Below are 23,100 nucleotides of genomic sequence, written 5' to 3' on the forward strand. Positions count from 1 at the left end.
CAAGCTCTATCATTGCAGTCAGCGGGTGTTGCATTGCTTCAGTCCAAAAGAAGTTAAATAAAAAGCGCCCATCCATAAAAAAAGTGTCTCACATGGCTCCGGGGGGTGAACAAAGGCCTCCTGAAGCGATTCGATGCGTTTTTGTAAGAAAAATACCCATATTCAAAACGTAATAATCACTTGAATCTGGCTTGCGCTCACTGTTGTAAACGGAAGCAGTTCCGGGCGGATGACGTATGAGGTCAGCTTTGCGCATGCGCCGCTCAGAAGTGGAAACGCACGTGGAAACGCAGCGGAGAGATCAAAACAAAACAATGGTCAAGAATAGGGCTGCACGATAAATCGCATGCGATATTTAACGCGCATCTTGTCAGAAAGTCGGTTCTGTAATCAGCGGTAAATCTCCATCACCAAGAGAAAACTGGTGTTCCTTTGCTTCCTTTGATCCTGTAAACAAACGTTGGTTTTCACGAGACTCATCAGCGCATGCGCAAAGCTGACCTCATACGTCATCCTCCCGGAGCTGCTTCCGTGCGCAACTTTTGGTGCAAGCTAGATTAAAGTGATTATTACGTTTTGGATATGGATATTTTTCTTACAAAAATGCATCGATTCGCTACAGGAGGCCTTTGTTAACCCCCTGGAGCTGTGTGAGACACTTTTTTTATGGATGGGCACTTTTTATTTAACTTCTTTTGGACTGAAGCAAAAAGTCTGAATGAAGAAAGTCATATACACCTAGGATGCCTCGGGGGTGAGTAAAACGCAGCCTAATTTAAATTTTTGGGTGAACTAACCCTTTAAAGTTATAATACTAACTTTAACTTTAAATTACATGATTCTATTTCTACACCAATTCATTTTTTGAAACATTTAAATGGTGGCTGTCACAGAAACTTGATGGATTTATTCAAACAAAATTATAAAAATTAGCGAAGCACCGAATGTTCGGCAACTGAAATTATTCTGCTGAAATTAGCAAAAAAATCTTTCGGTGTTCGGCCGAATAAGTGAAAAAGGCTGAATAATATGTACCGAAGTACCGAACAATGACTAACGCGATCAAATAGAGGCTCGCACTAATGCAGCAAACATGTCAGCAGTGTGAAAATATTTTAAACTATCAGAGAAAGATGCAGAAATCATTATAAGCATAAAGAACCGACAGCGAGAGACTGTTTAGTGCTGCATCACATGTCTCTGATGAGAAGAAGAGGTGGCTGATGCTGGTGGTTAGGCTACTGTATGATGATTGAAATCGCGAAATGGCCTCAAACGATTAGTAAATAAACTGCATAATGTTATATTTTCTAATGCACGCACGAATTGCATGTATTCTGACAGCGCTGCACAAGCTCGCGGCGCTATCTGCTTGTTAGCCAGGGTTCAAAGTCCAAAAAATCTGCGCTGAACTTGTTACTCGTCAGTTCCTCAGTAACATTTTTGTGAATTTTTTAAAGGCATGTGACAATGTGATACGTGCGACAAACATCTTCCCAAATTCATAATGAGAATCCTTTATAAATCTGCATGCTGTTGTCAACAAAAAGAAGCACTGAGATCTTCCATTTGGTTTCTGCCAAAATAAAAGCCGAGAAAAAGCAACAACTCCATCAACATTCATAAATTATAGTATTGTAATTTTACTGTTGTTCTGTAAAATAAAATAAAAAAGACAATAATAATGATAATAATAATTACCCTACAACAGCTCTATTAATACATTTATTATAACATTCACACATAGTGTTCAAATTGGAATCTGTAATATATTGTAATGTTTTAAAATAATTTTCTTCTGCTCAGCAAGGCTGCCTTTATTTGTACAGTAAAAAATACATGCCTGATTCTCAAAGTCTCAAAAATGGCCAAAAAATATGATTTTACTAACTTATTAATTTTAAGTTAAATTGTGCTTTGTTGGTATCATGCCTGCTAGAATATTAAAAAAATGTTCGGTGTTAAGTAAATATTTTTAAATTGTTGTTTTATAATTGATTTTTTATTTGAATAGCAGGACAAAACAGTAAAAAGCACATTTTGGCTATTTAATTTATGCAATGGTGAAAAAAAAATGGCCTACATGGGGGAAAAAATTTGAAAAACCGTGTTCGGTATTCGGCCTTCGGCTTTCTGCCTAGTGTTTCATTTTGTTGGGCTTCGGCCAAGAATTTTCATTTCGGTGCATCCCTAATAAAAGTATTGAAGAACAGTAAAAAACATTATAATGAATATGTTATATGGTGCATATATTTAACAAAATGCTCCTCTCTAGAGTAAATTTTTCTAGCTGACTAATGAGTTCATTGTCAAATGTGTTCTTCTGTGGTAAATGTGACATTGTTTGCAAGCTTCAACCATCTTTCCGCGGTTGAAACACTGATTGAGCTATTACATGAGACAGGATATGGATTTCGGTAAGTTGTACTCTCTCTTTTAACATACCTTCGGATGTTCATTCATGTTTATTTTGTTCTGTAGCTGGTGTTAAAGCAGAGGAGACGATCAGTTCGCGCTGCCGCTTCTACCCGAGGCACTACAGTGATCTGTCACTCCACATTAAACGGCGCCAAAACGGCATTTAATATTTGAATATTGTTATAAAATGGACAATTTGAAATCTGAGACTTTTTTTCATATCAAAAGTAACAAATCACAAAGCTTATTGCAATTTATTGGATGGGAGGCACGCTACAATGTTCCGTTCATTATCTGACAGGCTAGACTAATTGATTCTTGGGATTTATGAATCGATATCATTTCATCAAAATGTGAATCGATTAAAATCGAGAAATCAATATTTTTTACCCAGCCCTAATACATACTATATATAAATTTTAAATTTAAAGGTGACATATCATGAAAATCTGACTTTTCCAGGTTTTAAGTGCTATAATCAGGACCTCGGTGCATCTACCAATCAAGGAAACGTGAGAAAGATTAACTCAGTAACTTTGTTTTGATAAGCTTTTTTCTGCAAGCGTCTGAAAAAATGAGTGCGTCTGATCCCGCTCCCCTAGTGACGTTGCAAAGGGATCTCATTATAATATTACCACCCCTTAATCTGTAAATTTACACCCACGATGCCGTCATTTTGATTTTGCAAGCAACAACGGTGTACCAGCTCTAATAGCTGTTTACCTTCACAGTCATAACTGACTGTTTTTGTTACTCGTGTGTGTTTTTAATGTAAACTTGTGTGTTAATGAGAACTTAGTTTAGTACTCACATGCTGTGACGGCCACTTTCTGTCCGTGTGCTTCAGATGTGTGCACTCAGAAAACCGTATATCAGAAGTTTAAACTAATATGGTTTAAAACGCATGATTTCAGCGCCATAAACATGATAATCAGAACCAAAACAGATGTTTTTTTAGCAGGTACGAGCTGTAATGGCGCAGCTCTATTCTGGAAAAGGGGGCGGGGAGCAGCAGCTCATTTGCATTTAAAGAGACATGCTCTAATACAGCGTGTTTCTGCATCCACTCAAAATAGGCATTTTCAAAATTATATAATAAATGATCTGTGGGGTATTTTGAGCTAAAACTTAACAGTTACATTCTGGGGACCCCTGAGACTTATATTACATATTGTAAAAAGGGGCATAATATGTCACCTTTAAAAAAAATAATAATCCAACGTAAAATCCTGGATGGACCATTACTACACACACAAAAAAAACAGTTGTGATGTTTTGTCTAAGTAGGGAATAATTGTCATGTTTCACCCCAGGTGAAGCAGAACAAGGTTTTAATGAAGCTTTTATTGTGCCTCCTGCTGCAGGTGGAGTACAGGGAGATGGACGAGAGTCTCGCTAATCTGTCGGAGGATGAGTATTATTCGGAGGAAGAGAGGAACGCTAAAGCTGAAAAAGAAAGGAAACAGGTAATTCCTCCACCAGCCCCACCAATAGAGGAGGAGAACGACAGCGAACCTGAGGAACCGTCAGGTATAGTCAGAGGTTGGACTAATCTAAAATTTTGCACCTTTTACAGAATTTTAAAATATTTCAAAATACTTTGTCGTTTTGACAGATAAAATAAAGATGTTTATAGAAGTGGAGACAATGGTGGTACTAATAACTGTGGGTTAATGTATGTTGTGACAACTTAGGTGTAGAGGGGGCCGCCTTCCAGAGTCGTCTCCCACATGACCGTATGACATCACAGGAAGCTGCATGCTTCCCTGACATTATTGGTGGACCACAGCATACTCAGAAAGTGTTCTTGTACATCCGGAACCGAACGGTGAGTTCGCAGTTGGAGACTTCATTTTGTGATTTAAAGCATTTGAATTTAGTTTTTTAAAGCAGATAAACAGGAGCCAAATAGACAAATTGTTATTATGGTAGAAACTCTTCTAGCAGTCTTATTGGCTAATAATACATTGTTCTAAAGTTTGAGGTCAGTAAGTTTTTTATTAAAATTTTTATTAAGTAAGAATGCATTAAATTGATCAAACGTGACAGTAAAGGCATTTATAATGTTACAAAAGTTTCAAGTAAGTTTCTATTTCAAGTAAATGTTTTTTTTTTTTACCTTTCAATTCATTAAAGATGGTGGAAAAAGTGTATAATGTATCATGGTTTTCTCAAAATATTAAGCACAACTTTTTTTAAACCCTGATAATGTTTCTTGAGCAACAAATCTGCATATTAGAATGATTTCTAATGTGACAGAGTAGAGAGAAGATTGGAGTAATGACTGCTGAAAATTCAGCTTTGATATCACAGAAATGAATTACATTTTAACATATTAAAATAGAAAGCAGTTCTTTTGTAATAATATTTCACAAAATGTCTGTTTTTACTGTATTTTTGATCAAATAAATGCAGCCTTGGTGAGCATAAGAGACTTCTTGCAGAAACAATAAACAGTCTTACTGACCCCAAACTTTTAAATAAGGTAGATTGTATTCAAAGTTGATCCAACTTTGAAAAAAATGTTTCAGAATCAACAAGAATCATGTGTTTTCCAGTCAGTTGTGAAAATGTCTTTTCTTGAATGTTCAGCTTCAACTATGGTTGGACAACCCCAAAATCCAGCTGACCTTTGAGGCAACTGTGCAGCAGCTAGAAGCTCCATACAACAGTGAGTCTTTATCACCTGACATTGCTCTGATTCCAAAATTTTTTACACTTTTTTTAAATGTGTAGACTTAATTGTATTTGTTTAAATATTCATGTGAATATTTTTAATTTGTCCGTGGTGGTTCTTCTCTGCAGGTGATGCTGTCCTAGTGCACCGGATACACAGCTACCTGGAGAGACATGGGTTCATCAACTTTGGTGTCTACAAGAGAGTAAAGCCTCTGCCAAGTAATTCAGACTTTAATGATATTAATGTGATATTAATGTCAAAACAAACAAGATGACCACAGTACAAGGCTTTGTCCACAATTACATTTCATTTGTCTGGTGTAGAGTACAATGACAGCTTGTTTGCAGCAGGCATTTAAACAGACAAATGGTAATAATGCGAAGACAGACAGAGTAACAAACCACAACGCAGAAAGCACTCTGTTCTCCAGTGTTGTTCAAATTATACTCTCTTATGTTCTTGTAGCAAAGAAAACTGGAAAAGTTATAGTGATTGGAGGTGGGGTGTCAGGGCTGGCAGCAGCAAAACAGCTGCAGAGTTTTGGGATGGATGTGACCATTCTGGAAGCAAGAGTAAGTACATGCTGCTCTGATACTCTATCCAGTATTTTACATTGAGAGCTGAGACAAGTTTTTTTTTTTGTATTTTACAAACCTTGATTGTTCTTGATAGGATCGTGTGGGAGGGCGAGTGGCCACTTTCAGGAAAGGGAACTATGTAGCTGACCTGGGTGCTATGGTGGTGACTGGACTGGGTAAGAAATTGCAAATACTCTTCTCTCCAGGAGGTGGCACTGTTGACCATGGAAGAGAGTCACATGTTCAGGCAGCTATCTCAAAGCTTTTGCAACAGTTTGAAACTGTTGTGCATGTCTTTAAGGTGGAAACCCTATGGCCGTAGTCAGCAAACAGGTCAACATGGAGCTGGCCAAAATCAAACAGAAGTGTCCACTCTATGAGGCCAATGGACAAGCTGTGAGTGATCTTGAAACATATAGACAGACGACGCACATCATATTAGGGTTCATACGCTAATATACATATATTTCTACACATGATCAGAATATCAGCATATAAGTATGAAGTAATATATTAAAAGTAGAAGTAATGTATTAAAATTGGGATTCAATGTAAACACTGTCACAATTTGATCTTCATGATATTGTACGGCATCCCTGAGACCTCATTGTGTGTTTACAATGTTGTAGTGCAGTTGTTTTTCAGACCAGTTAACATGATGTTTAAATATGAAAAGTCAGTGCTCCTCCCATTCTCATCTGATTGGCATCCTTACTATGTTTAAAGTCAAACACTCAGACTCTAATTAGAGAAAAGAACAATCTAACGGTCTTTTTCCCTCTCTCACTCTCTGCCCCCTCTTAACCCCCGAACATTTTCTCTTTGCTACATCCCATCCCATCCTTCCTTTTTTTTTTTTTTTTTTTAAACAAAAAAAAAAAAAAAAAAACTTTCCATTTAGGACACAAATCCTTTTTTAGGTTGTCCTCTTCCCATCTCACTCGCTTTCACTCCATTTTCATTTCTTAAACTGATGGATTGCCCTGGTTATACAGGGAGAGCGCTGCACAAGTGTAAGTATTTCTGTTTATAATATCATACAACATATGTAATTAGAGGAACTGTATTAATGGATTTATTTACACACTCAACAACACCCAATGATAACTGCATATTCAATACAGGTTTATGATTTCTGAACACCTTCCGGTTCAGTATAGTTTGCTACCCAAAAACTTGATGGAAATGGACACCTGTTAAATGACACATTTATGTACATATACACATTACATATTAATACTGTGACAATGTATATGTGGATAGATTATCATCCATAATATCAAGTTGCATGGTTGTAACTCTGCTGTAGGTCCCTAAAGAGAAGGATGAGATGGTAGAGCAAGAGTTCAATCGCCTGTTAGAGGCAACGTCATACCTCAGCCACCAGCTCGACTTCAACTTTCTTAACAACAAACCTGTGTCTCTGGGACAAGCACTGGAAGTAGTCATACAGTGAGTGAGCTCTTTATTTGCTTCATATTTTGTTTCTGAGTGTTGAAAATGAAGCCTCAGAAGTAAAAAGATAATAGCAGGGCATTGACATGTTGCTCATCTATGTTCAGGCTGCAGGAGAAACATGTGAAAGATGAGCAGATTGAACACTGGAAGAAGATTGTGAAGACTCAAGAGGAGCTTAAGGACCTTCTGAACAAGGTAATACATGCATGTACACTTCCCTCAGTTACAGCTTACTCCTCACACAAAATGTATTTGATTGTGCCTGCTCTTGTTCAGATGGTGGCTACTAAGGAGAAAGTGAAGGAGCTGCATCAGCAGTATAAAGAGGCCAGTGAGGTAAAGCCACCCAGAGACATCACAGCTGAGTTCCTGGTGAAGAGCAAACACAGAGACCTCACAGCACTCTGCAAGGTAGTAGACCAAACTCCCCATATTGACTGAATCCACATGACCTCACCCCACACTAACCATATATACATTGTGCATGCTTACACAAATAAAAACTCTGATAGGAAACCATGTCAATGACACATTCAGTTTGTTGCAAAAGATTCTGGCTTGGTTAATTTCCCAGTCCCATTCCAGTGGCCAAAAAACTGGTAAACAGGGGTCGTGAAAATTATATTTCTGTCCCTTAAAGCTTATCCCTTTTGTCAAATTAAAGCCGAAGTCTAATCAAACTAAGGTTCAAACTCATTCGTTGTCCTCTGCTAGCGACTGCCGACCGCTCTGGATCCATCATGCTCAATCTTAATATCTTTTTACGGCACAGCAGTGTTTTCCAGCCATGCCAAACACTTCGGCGCTTGGTAATGGAGCATAATACCATTTCAGCCTGCTGTTTCAGTTGGCTTATTTTAGTACTTTTTCCAAACCACAGTCTAACACTGTCGTACTCTCTTTAGCACCCACAGAGCAAAAGTTAAATTCCTATCTTAAACGGTCTTCACTGGTGAGATTTTAGCATGTTAATTCACATAATCACTCTCAATTGTAGCCCATTATAGGTGTTCAAACCATTATGAAACCTGAATTTCGACGCCTGCTCGCTCACACTGGGGTTTGACTTCATTTTAAAACTTTAAGATACTTTTAGTGCACGACTCTCGTCTAGATGTAGCCTTAAGTCTTGGCTTTCAGATATGCAAAAATGAAAACTCTGTTATTCACTTTTTCATATACTCAATCAAAACGAATTCAGAAGGAAATGTTACCTTTTTCAAATCAATATGTGTAGGCTTATTAGTCTTCAAAGAGGCCAAAAAAAATCTGTTTTCCATGATATACACTACTGTTCAAAAGTTTGGGGTTGTTAGATTTTTAAAAAAAATTTTGTAAGACGTCTCTTATGCTTAACAAGGCTGCACTTGTTTGATCAAAAACAGTAAAAACAGAAATATTGTGAAATATTATTACAATTTAAAATAACTGTTTTGCATTGCAGCTATTACTGTAGTCTTCAGTGTCACATGATCTTTCAGAAATCATTCTAATATGCTGATTTGGTGCTCAAGAAACATTTCTTATTATCAATGTTGAAAACCATTATGCTGCTTAAAGGGGTCATATGATGCGATTTCAAGTTTTCCTTTCTCTTTGGAGTGTTACAAGTAGGGATGCACCGATACCACTTTTTCCAGTACTCGCCCGATACCGATACTTTTATTTTTGGTACTTGCCGATACCGATGCCGATACCTATATTTTTATTACATTTGTAAATTTTTTAAATATTGGGTACAGAAACCAAAAGGGTATGTATAATGTTAGTTGGTTAACTTCATTTATCAAATAGATACAGTCAAACCAAAATTTATTCAGACACAGTTTTTTAGGTAGGTGTGGTTAACTCTTAACTTTTATAAAGAATATCTCTTTGGTTTTGAGACTTTAGTCTTTGCAACTTTACAGATCTTCTTTATGCACCAAGAGCTTGTAACACTCCAAAGAGAAAGGAAACATTGAAATCGCATCATATGACCCTTTTAACTATTGCAATTACAATTAATTATTGCACAATCTCCACCTCCAACATTGCCAAAAGACAATGAACACAATTCTGCACAAAATATGACAGTATAAGTTATCAGAACTTAAATAAATATACAGACTAAAGACTAAACCAATTCACCAGTTTACTTTACAAAACCAGTTTACTAAGACTAAACCAATTCACCTTGGTGACCACATAATCGTGTTTTATTACATATTTTTATTAGCCATTTCACACAATTCAGAAAAACAAAAATGTGCAGGAACTATAGGCCTGTATTTATAATATGATGAATGAAATGTGCGTTATTTGGAAGAAAGTCGAGGTGTGACTGACTTTAGCCCACTAATTCCATTAGAGTATTGTAAACAAGTAGAAAATGCTTCGGTACAATTGATTATGTACAGTTGTCTCCCGTGTCCTCTTGTTTTTTCAATTAAACTGTAATACTTGAAACTTAGTGAAAATGAAAATTAAATGAAAAGATTGGATTGCTGTATTAAATTTAGAACTGCTCATGTTACATCGTATTTCATTTTTACGCGTTTTTACTGACTGTGCTCATTTAGAGTGTGTTCTTTCACTGCATGATTTAGTCTAATAAAATGCATTTAGAATGCTCCCAAAATTCAAGATATGTGGACAGAAAATGTAGGCCTATATCAGTGGCGTAGCAAGTCAGCACCGGGCCTATATGCAAAAAAAAAAAAAAAATGAAGTAAATAGCGTTATGTGGATCGTGCTTCACAAGCTGTTTTATTTACAGAATAAATGCTTGGAAATAATATTTAACGTTTTCATTATTTGTAGCATGCAAGCCACCCAATAATCGCAGCTTTGTGCTTTGTTAAAGTGCCTTTTATTTTAGGCAAGTAGTGTTGAATTGAGAAGAAGGCTAAATTGATCAAACATATGCTCATCGCTCTTCCTGCCGCTGGCCGCTTGGTCGTTCCTTTAAAAAACAAAAACTTGAATTTAACAAACATAGAATGTTCCAAACATATTTCTAAATTAACTTAATAAAGAAACGAAAAGAAATATGACCACTTTGCCATTAAAAACCAAAACTAAAATATTGTAATGGCTGCAACAGCAGCTGTGTGATGGGGAAGAGAGAGAGAAAAAAGGCAGGGGATCCAGTCGGACTCTGGTACTTTGAAAGCTGAAGCTCCCGATTATGGTAAGGGGCATTACATTTCCGACGCGACTTGTGGTGTTCGGCCAATCACAATGCACTGGGTCAGCTGGCCAATCAGAGCAGACTGTGCTTGTCAAAGGAGGGGGCTTTGTTGAAAACGACGTGTTTGAGAGAGGCGGGGCATAGAGGACCTACAATAATGTACAGTATTTGAAAAATAATGTGTTTTTTGAACATTAAAGCATGTCAACATATTCTGTTATACCAAATACACAAAATAATGATCTTTAAAATAGCATCATATGACCCCTTTAATATTTAAAGCTTAGAAGAACAGCATTTATTTGAAACATACATTTATTGTAACTTTATAAATGTCTTTACTGTCACTTTTGATGAATTTTAATACATCCTTGCTAAATAAAAGTATTAATTTCTTTAAAAAAAAATCTTACTCACCCCAAACTTTTGAACAGTAGTGTGTGTATATATATATGCCTGTAAAAAGTCATGATGGCAACAGAAATGTGTCTATACCTGTAATAACTAGTGCACACTAGTGAATGTGTTTTCACCTTGTGGAGAATAATACTATCCAGTGTGCTTGTGGATTTCTTGCGACTAAAAACACATTCTTGTAGATTGTAACAGATTGACACAGAGAAACTATAGCAGGATATTTCAGAATTGTGTGATGTGGTTTAGGGGGAGGGTTTTCTTTAAATAGTCCTGTGCTGGTTAGATGGGTGAACGGCTGGCCTGCTTGGAGGGGGATGACTCTGCCCTCTGGGATGAAACCACTGCTGATCTCAGCCGTTCAGCAATGAGTGTACACATCCGAAAACCTCACACTCAGGTGCTGGGGAGAGAGGAAGGTCTTATTTTGAACTCTTTCATGTTCACTGTTAAGAATAAACTTCTGATCAAACCAATTTTGTGACTAATGTAAATTTCTTTCTTTTCGTGAATTTAACTGTGTAAAAAGCGTGCATTTAATTGTCACATATGCTATCTTTTAAATGCATTATGATTATCTGTATTGTGTCAGCCATTGACCACTGTGCTCTCTAGATACTGGTATTACCATCTTTCATTTAAAAACCTACGTGTGTGCTGATTTCTGATCCTGTCCTTGTGCTACAGGAGTATGATGAACTGGTGGAGATGCAGGTAAAATTAGAGGAGAGACTGCAAGAGCTGGAGGCCAACCCACCCAGGTAATCATATACAACCCATGCAAGTAATCAGACCCACTGAGGTCACATTAACATATTTGTCTGTCCTTCCAAATGGAGTCCAAGTCATGTCATCCTGGATCTCTTTTTCAGTGATGTTTATCTGTCTTCGAGAGACCGACAGATTCTTGACTGGCACTTTGCAAACCTTGAGTTTGCCAATGCTACACCTCTTTCAACACTCTCGCTCAAACACTGGGATCAGGTACTGCACGGACACTTTGTTTCGCAAACCACCTTTCATGTCTGAATAGTGTTTGTGTAACTCAACTTGTAGAGAATGGTGCTCACTATGGAAATGTCATTCCCAGTTCGATTCCCAGTCAAATGCATAAATGTAAGAAGTCCGAATTGAAAAAAAACTAAGCTTGCTTCTGCAGCCTGTTTCTTTTCTTTCTGTGTTTGAGTAGGACGATGATTTTGAGTTCACGGGCAGTCACCTAACGGTGCGGAACGGATACTCATGCGTCCCAGTGGCACTTGCAGAGGGTTTGGATATCAAACTCAACACTGCAGTGAGACAGGTCCGATACACATCATCTGGTGAGTCAGTCAGTCCAGCTCCTGCTGGTTTGGTGTGTTTGTGTATGTACATTTATGACCATCATTTCCTCACTATCTCAGGTTGTGAGGTGATTGCGGTGAATACCCGCTCCACTACCCAGACGTTCATTTATAAATGTGACGCCGTGTTATGTACTCTTCCTTTGGGAGTGCTGAAGCAGCAGCCGCCAGCCGTGCAGTTTGTGCCTCCCCTGCCAGAATGGAAGACGGCTGCCATTCAGAGAATGGGCTTTGGGAACCTCAACAAGGTGTGAATAAATTCTGTTTATTCCTTTGCAGACAGGAGGGTGTTAATGTAATGACAATGCTGGTCTGTATCAGCATGGGACATTTTATGTGTATATATCAAACTAATCCACTTTGGCTAATAAAGAGTGAATCTTAGGTTGGGCGGGTTAGGACAAATCATATTTAATATGATAAATATAGGTGTGTATGCAATGAGTCCTTAACGAAGTTATCCCTACACATATTGAGTGTCCAGGATGCGTCATCATCCTCCTCCTCTGCACTCCTCTCTCTCCCCTCACTTCCTCTCCTAGTTCAGCTGCAGCAGAAAAATACTGCAGTATTATGCAATTGTCCCGCTCCATTTCTCGTTTTTTGTCACAAGAGGGCACAGTGTGGTACCGGATTCATTCACAGTGCTGCTATATCAGAAACAGCTGTCTGCATACACCGCAGGATGTCAGAAATGTTCATGGAAATGCATTTTCATTGACTCCATTGAAAGCAAGCATCAGCTACTTTTTTTTGTTTTTTTTGCGTGACTGCATGTGCTTTATTTGTATTATTTTGTATCATTTTAGTGACAAAAATAATCTCTAGGTGTAATAGCTTTTGGTTTCTTTTTGGCATTGTGCACTGTATTGTAAGTTGTTTTGCTTCGTAAGCATCTGCTAAAATATGTGCATGTGATCAAAAAAATTGCATTATGATGGTGGTGTAATTTATAGAGGCTCATAAGTGGACTTGAATACTTTTGAGTTATGTTGATGCAGCATTGGACTGCTAGTGTTTTAATGGGGTTTAATTAAAGGGTCAGTTTATCCAAAAATTGTCACTTTACTCACCCTCATGCTATTTCAAACCTGCATGACTTTCTTTCTTTGGAACACAGAAGATATTTTAAAGACTGTTGGTAACCAAACCATTTTGGTGCCCATTGACTTCCATTGTATGGGGAAAAAAAAAAAAAGCGAAATTTGTCCAAAAATCTGTTCCACAGAAGAAAGTCAGTCAGCTGCACTTAAAAAGGCCCATTCTGTCCTAATCTTTGTTGTCCTTGTTCTAGGTTGTGTTGTGTTTTGATAGAGTATTCTGGGACCCCAGTGTTAACCTCTTTGGACATGTGGGAAGTACTACGGCCAGTCGAGGGGAACTGTTTCTCTTCTGGAATCTCTACAAAGGTAATCATCCTTCAGTTTAGGGATGCTTCAATATTAAACATCTGGCTATTAAGTTGTTAATTATTTTGACGTTATGAACGATAAGGTATGAAATGAAAAAAAATGCAACAAGTAAATTTAATGATCACAACAGATATTCATTTTGAGATCTGCTGAAGACTACATCTTACCATGCTATTTAACTATTTGTGTATTTAAGCTCTAAGTGATGGTGGTTAAAAAAAAAAAAAAAAAAAAAAAATGAAGTTTCCAATACTGACCATATATCAGTAATAAATATATTGGTTGAAAAATTCTCTCTGATAATTATAGTTGCATAATTATGTCATTCAGAGCTCACTTTGAATCTGACCTTTTGTGTCTTCTCAGCTCCCATACTGCTGGCTCTGATGGCGGGAGAGGCTGCAGGCATTATGGAGAATATCAGTGATGATGTCATCGTTGGCCGTTGTCTGGCAATCCTCAAGGGCATCTTTGGAAGCAGTGCAGTACCTCAGGTGAGCTCGGATGTGCTAAGAGTAGCTTATTTAATTTGTAGTTCCGCACTGTGCAACAAAAGCTTGTATGAATAGAGAGGAAACGTCAACTTAAATCTAATGAAATCTGTGAAATATCACACAGTGAGACTCTGGGGCTCATTCCCGTGGTATGAAGCGTCTGACTCTGCTCCAATGGCAACAAACTGACTGTGTTCTGTTTCTGTCGTCATGGCAGCCAAAGGAGACGGTGGTGAGTCGCTGGCGTGCCGACCCTTGGGCTCGTGGGTCTTACTCGTATGTAGCAGCCGGTTCATCTGGTAATGACTATGATCTCATGGCCCAGCCCATCACACCTGGTCCTGCCATACCTGGAGCCTCACAGGTGAGTGTCATAGCTTATTGCTCATTTCCTTTAAGATGCTTGTGTCACCAGAAGCAGACGTTATGCTGATTGTGTGTGTTTTGCAGCCTGTTCCACGTCTGTTCTTCGCGGGTGAACACACAATCAGAAACTATCCCGCAACGGTCCACGGCGCTTTGCTGAGTGGGCTGAGGGAGGCAGGAAGGATCGCTGATCAGTTCCTGGGAGCCATGTACACTATGCCACGCCAAGCCACTGCCAATCCAAACCCACAGCCCTCCCCCAGCATCCAATAAACATCTAAACCCACACATGATGTGCACAGAGAGAGAATGTGAGTTGGGGATTTTCAGTGAAAGAATGTCTTGTTAGATAAAGAGCGGGCGGGTCACGTAAGGACACCGGGTGACTCCTTAGACTGGGAATGTGTGTGTTTATGGGAGAGTTTGTCTGCATGTAAGAACATGCCTTTAGGGAAATCATTCACTAATCTGGGAGCTGGAGATTTAAAACAACCCTTCACTCATTTACCTTCTGCTGCAGCAGCTTTACTAAGTCATCTAAAAGGACAGGTGGATGGTTCCAGAAGAATTTACCTGGAATGGTTTGTTCCCTGCAGAGGCACAGGACAAGGGACTGTTATTCACACGTAACGCAACTCATGCAAAGTCTTTGATCACAAAGTATCAAATGTTTCAAGGCAGAGCATTAAAATTTCAATTGTAAAAACCAGATAGATGGATATGGATGCATTAGTTGAAATCCAACTGCCTACCCAACCCATTGCTTTTTATTTTTTCATAATAACAAAAAAGAACAAAGAAAATCAAAAGCAAATGTCATGACTTTTCTATGTAGCTTGGATGTTTTTGTTAGGAAAAATTGCTTATTAGCTGGAATGCACATTGTGTTGCTAATAGGTCTGTTTCTGTTAAAATAGAATATAAGTTATAGCTTTGTATCTTTCTTGAGCAGCTCATGGTTTTAAGTTTTATTATTTGTTTAATTATGGTCATTGCAATCTTTTTTATATTTGTGTTTTTTGTTTTTTTTTTGTAGTAAAAATAAATATGAAGTCTGCTTCATACCCCCAGCTTTCTGGTAGTTCATGGTTCTTTGTGGATAAATGTATGTACATTTTCACATTCTTCATTAAAACACGTTGAGAACCTCCTGTTCTTTTCCATTCATCAGTGCTATTTCTCACATTGTTTGTGTGAACAACCCCTCAAGTTTACCTGCTTAGGTCTGTTTCATACAAAACGCGTTTGTGTTCTACCATTACTGTCTCTCACGAGTGCTGCCGTAAGTCAAGTTATAGTTGCCATATAATAGAAGTTCTAAATGCATGTTCCTAATCTTGTTGTGAACCATTCATCTATGCATGCTTCAGGTTTTACAATTTTTTATCAAAATGTCATAACTCGATCTTCCAGTGAAATGACCGCCTTCTCTCTGCTGTCATATGCTGGACAACTCCAATCATTTAGTCTGCTTAAACCACGATCCTTTCTTAAATTCTACCTCAGGTATGCATTTAGACCTGCCTGCATCCAATCAACAATAAATAGAAGCAAGCACCCAGCCCACAATTTGATAATCCATTTCCCTAGGATGTATGTCACAATATGCAACAAATGACCTTTTGCTACTTTCATTGCATCGCAACATTAAGAAATAAATAAAAAAAGCATCCCGACCATGCATTCCTTTTTATTCCTTGAGGTGCATTCTACTTAACATTGTTTGATGATTTTTTTTTTGTGGGTGAAATAGAGTAATTTCTGTAGGAATCCACACCGTCTGGAAAAGATGTTCCCAAGCAGATTTTGTAATGGGTTGAATTGGTCATGCAGATTTGCCATGTTGACCATGTGACCAACTTTGTGTTTTGCTGTTTTTATATGCAATTATGTGTCCAGAGTGAACTGCAGGTTTTTTTTGTTTGTTTGTTTTTGTTTTTGTTATTTTGGTCAGGCATTCTCTTAACCTGTTTCTTTAGCCTCTTTTCATGGTCTCTTTTTCTCTTCTTTTGGTTGTGGCCATTTCCTTCCCATTTTTGTCTGCTTTGCTTTTTTATTCTTAGTTTATCCAGTCTCTTCCCATGTCATGCTGCCCAGAGGCTTTCTTGGCCACTCTCTCCCGCTCTCTGTTCTTGCCATAACCTCTCCAGGCCTCTGGCCACAGGCCCAGTTTGTGTGGTGTGGGTCCTGGCAGCTGCACTGCATTGTGGGAGTCTGAGGGACCTTAGCTGATATTGGCCCCAGCAGTTTGGTTCATGATTAGAGCCTTGAGCAGCCTGCACCACAATGCCACAACCATACTTTAATTCATAATACTGCAGTTGTCCAGTGGTTTTGATAATGTGAGTACATTCGGTTCATTGACCGCAAAGCCGAATCGCCATCAAATCACGTCTATTAGATATTATGGTATTTTGTGGATGCTTTTATGTTGAACTGTTAACTGCATACAACTTCCAAGACCAGTTCCTCTAGATTTATTGACTTTCCTAGAGCCACAACGTTAGCAGGAAATGATGCGCGAGCTGCACCCTGTCAGGACAGACTCCATAATCTGATTGCATAATATTAAAATTGATTTTATCTCCTTGACAATTCAACTTGTATTTTAACACCTTTTGACGTTCTGTAATATTCTCAAAGACACCTGGATGCCTTCTGGCGAATATTTCATTGCGTTAGACTCTTGAGTAGGTCTCTTTTTGAGTGTGTTTTTTGATGCACGGGCTTTGCAGTAATGGGTACATGAGCGTGTCAGAACTCAAACCTGACTCATCCAGATGTTACTCTTAATCACCCACACACTACAACAACTTCACAATGTGCCCTTCAACACAGAACCCCCCCCCAACACACACACACACACACACACACCCTGCAGCCCAGAGTGCAGAAATATACTTCATATGGACTAAAACACTCATATGTACGCACAGACACTCATACAACACCTCCACACACAGATAGGCCGTATAACGTTTCAGTTTTAAATCACCTAGTCAGTTTCATGCTAACGCTCCATTAAAATGCTTTTAAAACTCTTCTTCGTTAATGCTGATGAATGTTCAACGCTGGAACAAGACTGACTTCACTGTCTAGACTTTTCTAATCCATTTTGAATGTCTTTCAAAAAAAACTGTCCCGTTAGGCTGATGATTCTTAGTCTCAGAACAGGATTAAAGCCGTTTCAATGATTTGGACAAACAATAGTGAATTCTGATGCTGAGTGAACTCTCTAAGTCTGGTTTTAACGTTCTTTACAGCACCATGTCATATCTATATTGATTTGTGGTGTCTTTCCATCTAAATAGTCTGTTATTTTATGAACTCGCCGTCAATATTGCTTATTAGTACCAAGCCATAAAATGCAGACCATACGTTTACTATGTACTGATGCCTTAAAGGAACAGTTCGCAAGTCATTTACTCACCCTTGTGTTGTTCCAAACTGCATGGGGAAAACGTGAAAACTATATTGGTGTCCACACCAACGGATGATAACATTCTATTTAGTATAAGTGTATGATGCAATGATGTCACCTACCTCTTTAGGTAGGTGACATCTACCTACCTAGACGTTACTGTTGTGATTAGTAATTAATTGGTTATTCTTTATTAACTGGTCATTTACTTACCGTTTGTGGTGTAAATGACCCCCTCCCCCTCCCCCTGTAAAATGTAAGTGAATCAGGATGGGGGCTCTTAAGCGTCAAAATAACAAAAAACATTGGAAAACCCATACGCCTAAAATTTACTGTCATGAGTGTTGCTTATTCTAACTGAAGTTTTATTTAGATTGATCTATCTGGCATTACACAAATAATGTGTTCTGCCAGTTGAAACCAAAGGGGTGTCACAGTCAAAAATACTGAAAATTCCTATGGTTTGTGTTTTTATTACACTATCACAAATAAATGACGGCAGAGCTTCTTGGATGTATGTTCAGTCCATCAGTCATGTCTAGTAACCATCTGCTGGCAGATTATTCAAGAAAAAGAAAAAAAAAAGACAATTTAGTTATCCACTCGATAAAAACAAAACCAAACCTGTTACGAACAAGTCGCTTTTATTATATTAGCTGGAATACATATAGGCTGCAGTTCAGCCTAAAGAGATGTCTAGCTCCATGCACAATGCTGAAACATGTTAAGCTGAAACATGCAAATATTACGGTACAAAGGTGTAAGAGTGTGCTATTGGTGACACTGAGAGGCTGAATACAATGAGCATGTTCACCTGTGTCCTCACCGCAGGTTCACGCTATACCAACATCTGCTTGATCAGAGAGAGAAACACCACAAAGACGCTCTCAACTTCTGTCTCCCTTCTTTAACTATGCAGGCCTGTAGTTACAGTATATGTGCAGTGTCTTTGAGAGACAGTGTAAGCAAATATCAGTGAACTTTAATTCAGTGACTGTGTGTTACAGCATGTTTGCCTGTGTGTTTAAGGCCTGAAATCTGTCTTTGGCAGCGCTTTTAATACGGCACAGGAGACGAATGAACCCTGAATGAACAGAAGGGAAACCCACAGTCTGAGCGGTTAATAAAAAATGAGAACAGTACAGAACTGAACCATACTGAGACCCTGGCTCAACAGGTTCATCTTACTTACCCAAACACTTCCCTTAGAATGAAAGAACAAAAAGTTTGAAAAGCTGGTGAATTAATACATTTAACTGAGTCTGCTAACTTTAATAGTTCATACAGATTATGAATAAAACATAACACTGAAATTAATAATCCAAAAAACACTCTCCAGGAGCCCAATAAGGTACACATCTACACAATAAACAACAAAAAAAGGGGGGAAAAACTTAACATATCTTAAAAATGGCCTACTTTACAAAATAACAAAATACTTTTAAATAAAACCTATCCGATTGTAGTTTGGAAAAAAGCAGATAAAGGAAAAGCTTGACAACAGAAATATTTACCCTTTTAATTTCAATAATGCTTAAGCTGTTCATTTCCTTGTAAACTACAAAAATATCTTGGAATGATTTTTGGCACATTACGTGTCAACTCAAACAGACAATACAGAGCACTCGGCCTTACAGAAAAAAAAAGAATAACGACACAAATTAAAACACTTTGCTGTCTATACAAATAATGTGGACAGTCCATTTCTCAACCCCTCCAAAAATACAAGATCTGTCTCACAGTTGCTGCAGGTGAACTTATTCTGTCATTTTGGCCAGTGCACAAACACACATACATATATACGTGTACATATATACACATCTTTGATGGCTGTACATTCACTTAATTAGGGGGAAGTGATACAACAACAAAAAAAGAGGTGGGGGGAGGGGGGAATCAGGCATATTAGAAAAGGAAATCCATAAATGTTAAGGAAAAGGTTAAAAGAGTCATTTAAGTTAAGTGCTGGTTAAGTGCAATTCTGGAGTGATTTTTCATGACACTGTGACCTATTTTTGACCTTTCGGGTCCAATGCCGGCTCACAATGCGGGTATAACACAGCTTTCAAAATTTCTCTTCTGTACATTCAATATTACTTTATTGCTTATAAATGACATTTAGAAAATAATTACAACTACTTTCCTCAATAAGACTTAGAAAATTGTCACTAAAAATGATTAAAAACCATTCTGAGTCATCACCAACTGTCAGAAGTTAAACATGGTAATGATTACTGACTTGTGTCATAGCTAGGTTGTTTGACCTCCTAAATGTACACAAAAGAGATGTAGATGGGAAAACCTTGATGTAGGAAGACATATTTTCATGATTTAGTTTTTAAACGAACAATATGTGAAACTATATAACCACTGATCCGTGCTGAGACGTGTAATCGAATCTCACAGCCATTATTTCCACAGAGAGCTAGACAGAAGTGGAGGAATGAAAATCAGAGACATGTGTTCGATGACTTCTGAGGGCGAACAGCACACTGACACATTAGTAAATGTGGTGGAGAAATGAGGAAGAATTCCTTGAGAATTGCGGTTTCAGTCGGCCTCTTTAAAAAGACCTCTTTCAGAAACTTTGGACTGTCTTGTGAGCACATAAAAACGACGGTTTCCGACAGCTGCTGCACATTTGCCTGGAAGAGTCTGCTGGTATTTTCTGCTGGTACAGACTCGCACTACATCATCACATCGATTTGGGTCATGCTGCAGTTTTAGGATCATGTTTGCAAGCTTTGAGCGGGCACAAATTTATTATAGAAGGATTTACAATTCATAATGCCTAAAACTATTTGTGGAAGTTGAGAAACGGCTAAAACTCCACAGAATCCAGGGTGACCCTCCTGGTTCTTCTTGGTACCACACATGGACACCATCCCAGCGAGCTGGCCGTTCACCTTCTCCGCTTCCTCTTTTGCTTTTTTTGCTGCCAGCTTGTCTCACTTCCTCCCTCAGAAGTTAGCCCATCAAATGCAGCACTAACCTCCGACCTGCAAGCAACCCCGAGGTCGTATATCAGGTCTGCTGCCACTGCTTTAGCCAGCTAATAAAATGGCTTTAGGGATCGGCAGCTTGGATTACAGCAGCCCAGAGCACTAAGGTATTCTGGGAAAGCAAGGGCACGAGATACAGGAACCAGCATGTTCGCTTCAGCCCAAGACCCCTGAACAGGAAGTAGAGGTGAAGTCTGGGGAATGCATTTGGAAAGACACCATTTTGGTTTTGCTGTGCAGAACAAAACAGAAAACAAAATGTGTGAAGTACAAAGCCAAACCACTGGACGAAGTCAAATGAGTTATTTTCAGAAATGAATTTAAAATATAATATTATATATACTATAAATGCTGTATGGGCAGCTTGGTGTAGAAAATTAAGTTTTAAGTTGGGTGGTAAAATCATTATATTATTCATTACACGTTACATTTTTTGCTGTTAAGCCACAACAATTGTGTAGTGTCTCCATTTCTGAGGTATAATCCAAACCAAAGCTGTGAAAACATTATTTATACATCAGAAATGACTTATTTTCAGAAGGATCTAGTCTGTTTTTTTTACTTTATAAGTCTGTTTTAATGATGATTTAAGTGCAATTACAAATTCATTAGAATGACTTAAATGGATAAATCAATAGACAAAAAGAAATTTCCACTTGTGTTTCAAAGACTCCACCCAGCCCAAGCAGAGGGATGAATGACTTTACAGGACACAGAAGCACATGAAACCAGAACGAAGCAAAACTGACCGTGATGGTGAGGCATGGATCTTTTTAAAGCTGTAATAACGAAGTAAGATGCTGCAAAGAAAGCAAACTGCCCACCTGAACATCAACTCCCAGAACATTATATGTACAGCATTAGATTAAAACAAACAGAAAAATAAAACATCCCACATTCCAGTGACATTGGAGACTGAGATCATCTGGTGGGCCGTCGTCATCGTCGGGTTCAATCGAGACACAGACTTGGATAAGAGAGATATTAATACATACAGACACTTCAGCGTAGTGTTTAAGGACAAGAGGAATCTGAGCCTGAATGAGAAAATGAATCCTTGGCGGCACTGAAGTTTAAAAACCTAATAGAAACAGTACAAGACATTTCAACTGCAGCAGCTCTATTCAATATTTCAACAAGTACTAACCGCATGAGGACAAAGTGATGGGCATTCCGATGCTTTCGATGGTGAGGCCGTTTATCCAGGCACAAGCATTCCTAACTTAAGCATTCTGGATCCTCTGTGGTGTCATGCTAGCCACCCTCAAGGCTCAACAAGCTCTATGGCTGAAATAACTGAAAACACGACCCATCTAGGGACTGACTCGGACCAGCAGAATCCCTAACACTGGTTTCCTGTGACACACTGAGAGTTCGGATCAGTGTCTTTCTGTGCAAAGTTTGCGAATAGAGTTACAAAGCGGCTGTGAGGAGTCCGCTCTTAAAATCCTCCATAAATGTCCAGCATTTGGGATAATCCCGGTTAGCTACCCAGATGGACGAGGTCACATCGAGATGAGCTCTAGATGATTGGATTCTTCTCCAGCTGGTTTGGAATCCAAAGCCAACATCCCTTCAGAGCTACCGAGACGTGGAAGGGTCAACATGCAGATGCGTTTCCCAGCTTTTTAGTGTTGGTGGTCCTGTGCATTCGCTATACTGGTTGTGCAACCATCAAATCCAGTTAAAGAGAAGATGAAGGAATTAAACAAACTAGTAACAGTATACAGTTCAATGAACATGATCAGATTACAAATGAGATCAAATAAACTTGGACACCAGGAGCTTTAAGGGTGAAAAACTGGGCTTAATTACATGAATGCATACTGAAGACTTAGCATGTACTCTTAGGATGTGGTTGACTACTGGCTCTACTTGTGAACACCTGGATAATCTATTAATTTTAGCTGTGTGCAATAATCCCAATGAATTCCTGAATTAAACACCATCCAGAAAAATAAAAGTGAGATTGTCAAACTACTGCTGATAAATGACCCAAAGCCCCCTTCACATCCTCCCAACAGCAAGACAGTCACATGTCTGAGCCTCTCCCTTGTCACATCTGACGACTTTAATGAACTACGAGAAGCAGAAGAGGATTCATCGCTGTAGGAATATGTGACTTCTGTTCCCAAAGCGACAGCTGGAAGATGGTGAATTCATACAGGTGTGGTTGATGTAAAAGTACGACGAGGATGTTCCCGGGGGTCACTGCCTGGAAATCTGATCATCTGATGGGTCTTTAAAGATATGATGAAACTGAAAAGAGGAGAAGAGCTTCATTCCTTGTGCGCAAGAGCCGCTTTGAGATGTAAGAACTGAGGCAATAAAAACACATGAGG

At 38.5% G+C, this 23,100-nt stretch overlaps 2 protein-coding genes across 7 annotated transcripts in view; one reads left to right on the forward strand and one right to left on the reverse strand.

Annotated features, from left to right (window-relative positions):
* Positions 1 to 15,486, forward strand: part of kdm1a (lysine (K)-specific demethylase 1a) — a 17,940-nt gene extending 2,454 nt beyond the window's left edge. Inside the window, exons 3-21 of one of the 4 annotated variants that reach the window (XM_016516595.1) lie at positions 3,780 to 3,960; positions 4,113 to 4,246; positions 5,011 to 5,089; positions 5,224 to 5,316; positions 5,564 to 5,670; positions 5,771 to 5,852; positions 5,978 to 6,072; positions 6,672 to 6,689; positions 6,986 to 7,128; positions 7,239 to 7,329; positions 7,411 to 7,545; positions 11,408 to 11,481; positions 11,593 to 11,704; positions 11,910 to 12,042; positions 12,124 to 12,311; positions 13,358 to 13,472; positions 13,842 to 13,969; positions 14,187 to 14,333; positions 14,420 to 15,486. In XM_016516595.1, coding sequence (XP_016372081.1) covers positions 3,780 to 3,960; positions 4,113 to 4,246; positions 5,011 to 5,089; positions 5,224 to 5,316; positions 5,564 to 5,670; positions 5,771 to 5,852; positions 5,978 to 6,072; positions 6,672 to 6,689; positions 6,986 to 7,128; positions 7,239 to 7,329; positions 7,411 to 7,545; positions 11,408 to 11,481; positions 11,593 to 11,704; positions 11,910 to 12,042; positions 12,124 to 12,311; positions 13,358 to 13,472; positions 13,842 to 13,969; positions 14,187 to 14,333; positions 14,420 to 14,608 — 2,244 coding nt within the window. In that variant the 3' untranslated portion in view covers positions 14,609 to 15,486. The remainder of the gene's footprint in view (positions 1 to 3,779; positions 3,961 to 4,112; positions 4,247 to 5,010; positions 5,090 to 5,223; positions 5,317 to 5,563; positions 5,671 to 5,770; positions 5,853 to 5,977; positions 6,073 to 6,671; positions 6,690 to 6,985; positions 7,129 to 7,238; positions 7,330 to 7,410; positions 7,546 to 11,407; positions 11,482 to 11,592; positions 11,705 to 11,909; positions 12,043 to 12,123; positions 12,312 to 13,357; positions 13,473 to 13,841; positions 13,970 to 14,186; positions 14,334 to 14,419) is intronic. The other 3 variants (XM_016516606.1, XM_016516600.1, XM_016516613.1) reach the window with 3 other exon arrangements.
* A 4,155-nt stretch (positions 15,487 to 19,641) lies between these two features.
* The window catches only part of LOC107711629 (leucine zipper protein 1-like), a 54,628-nt gene continuing 51,169 nt past the window's right edge, over positions 19,642 to 23,100 (reverse strand). For 2 of the 3 annotated variants that reach the window (XM_016516632.1, XM_016516640.1), the window contains one exon: positions 19,642 to 23,017. The gene's annotated coding sequence lies outside the window, so the exon portion shown is untranslated. Of the gene's footprint in view, positions 23,077 to 23,100 lie in introns of all 3 variants that reach the window. The other variant, XM_016516648.1, reaches the window with a different exon arrangement.

This window comes from Sinocyclocheilus rhinocerous, unplaced genomic scaffold, assembly GCF_001515625.1.
Source record: "Sinocyclocheilus rhinocerous isolate Xijiao unplaced genomic scaffold, SAMN03320098_v1.1 scaffold2117, whole genome shotgun sequence".
NCBI classification, from domain to species: domain Eukaryota; kingdom Metazoa; phylum Chordata; class Actinopteri; order Cypriniformes; family Cyprinidae; genus Sinocyclocheilus; species Sinocyclocheilus rhinocerous.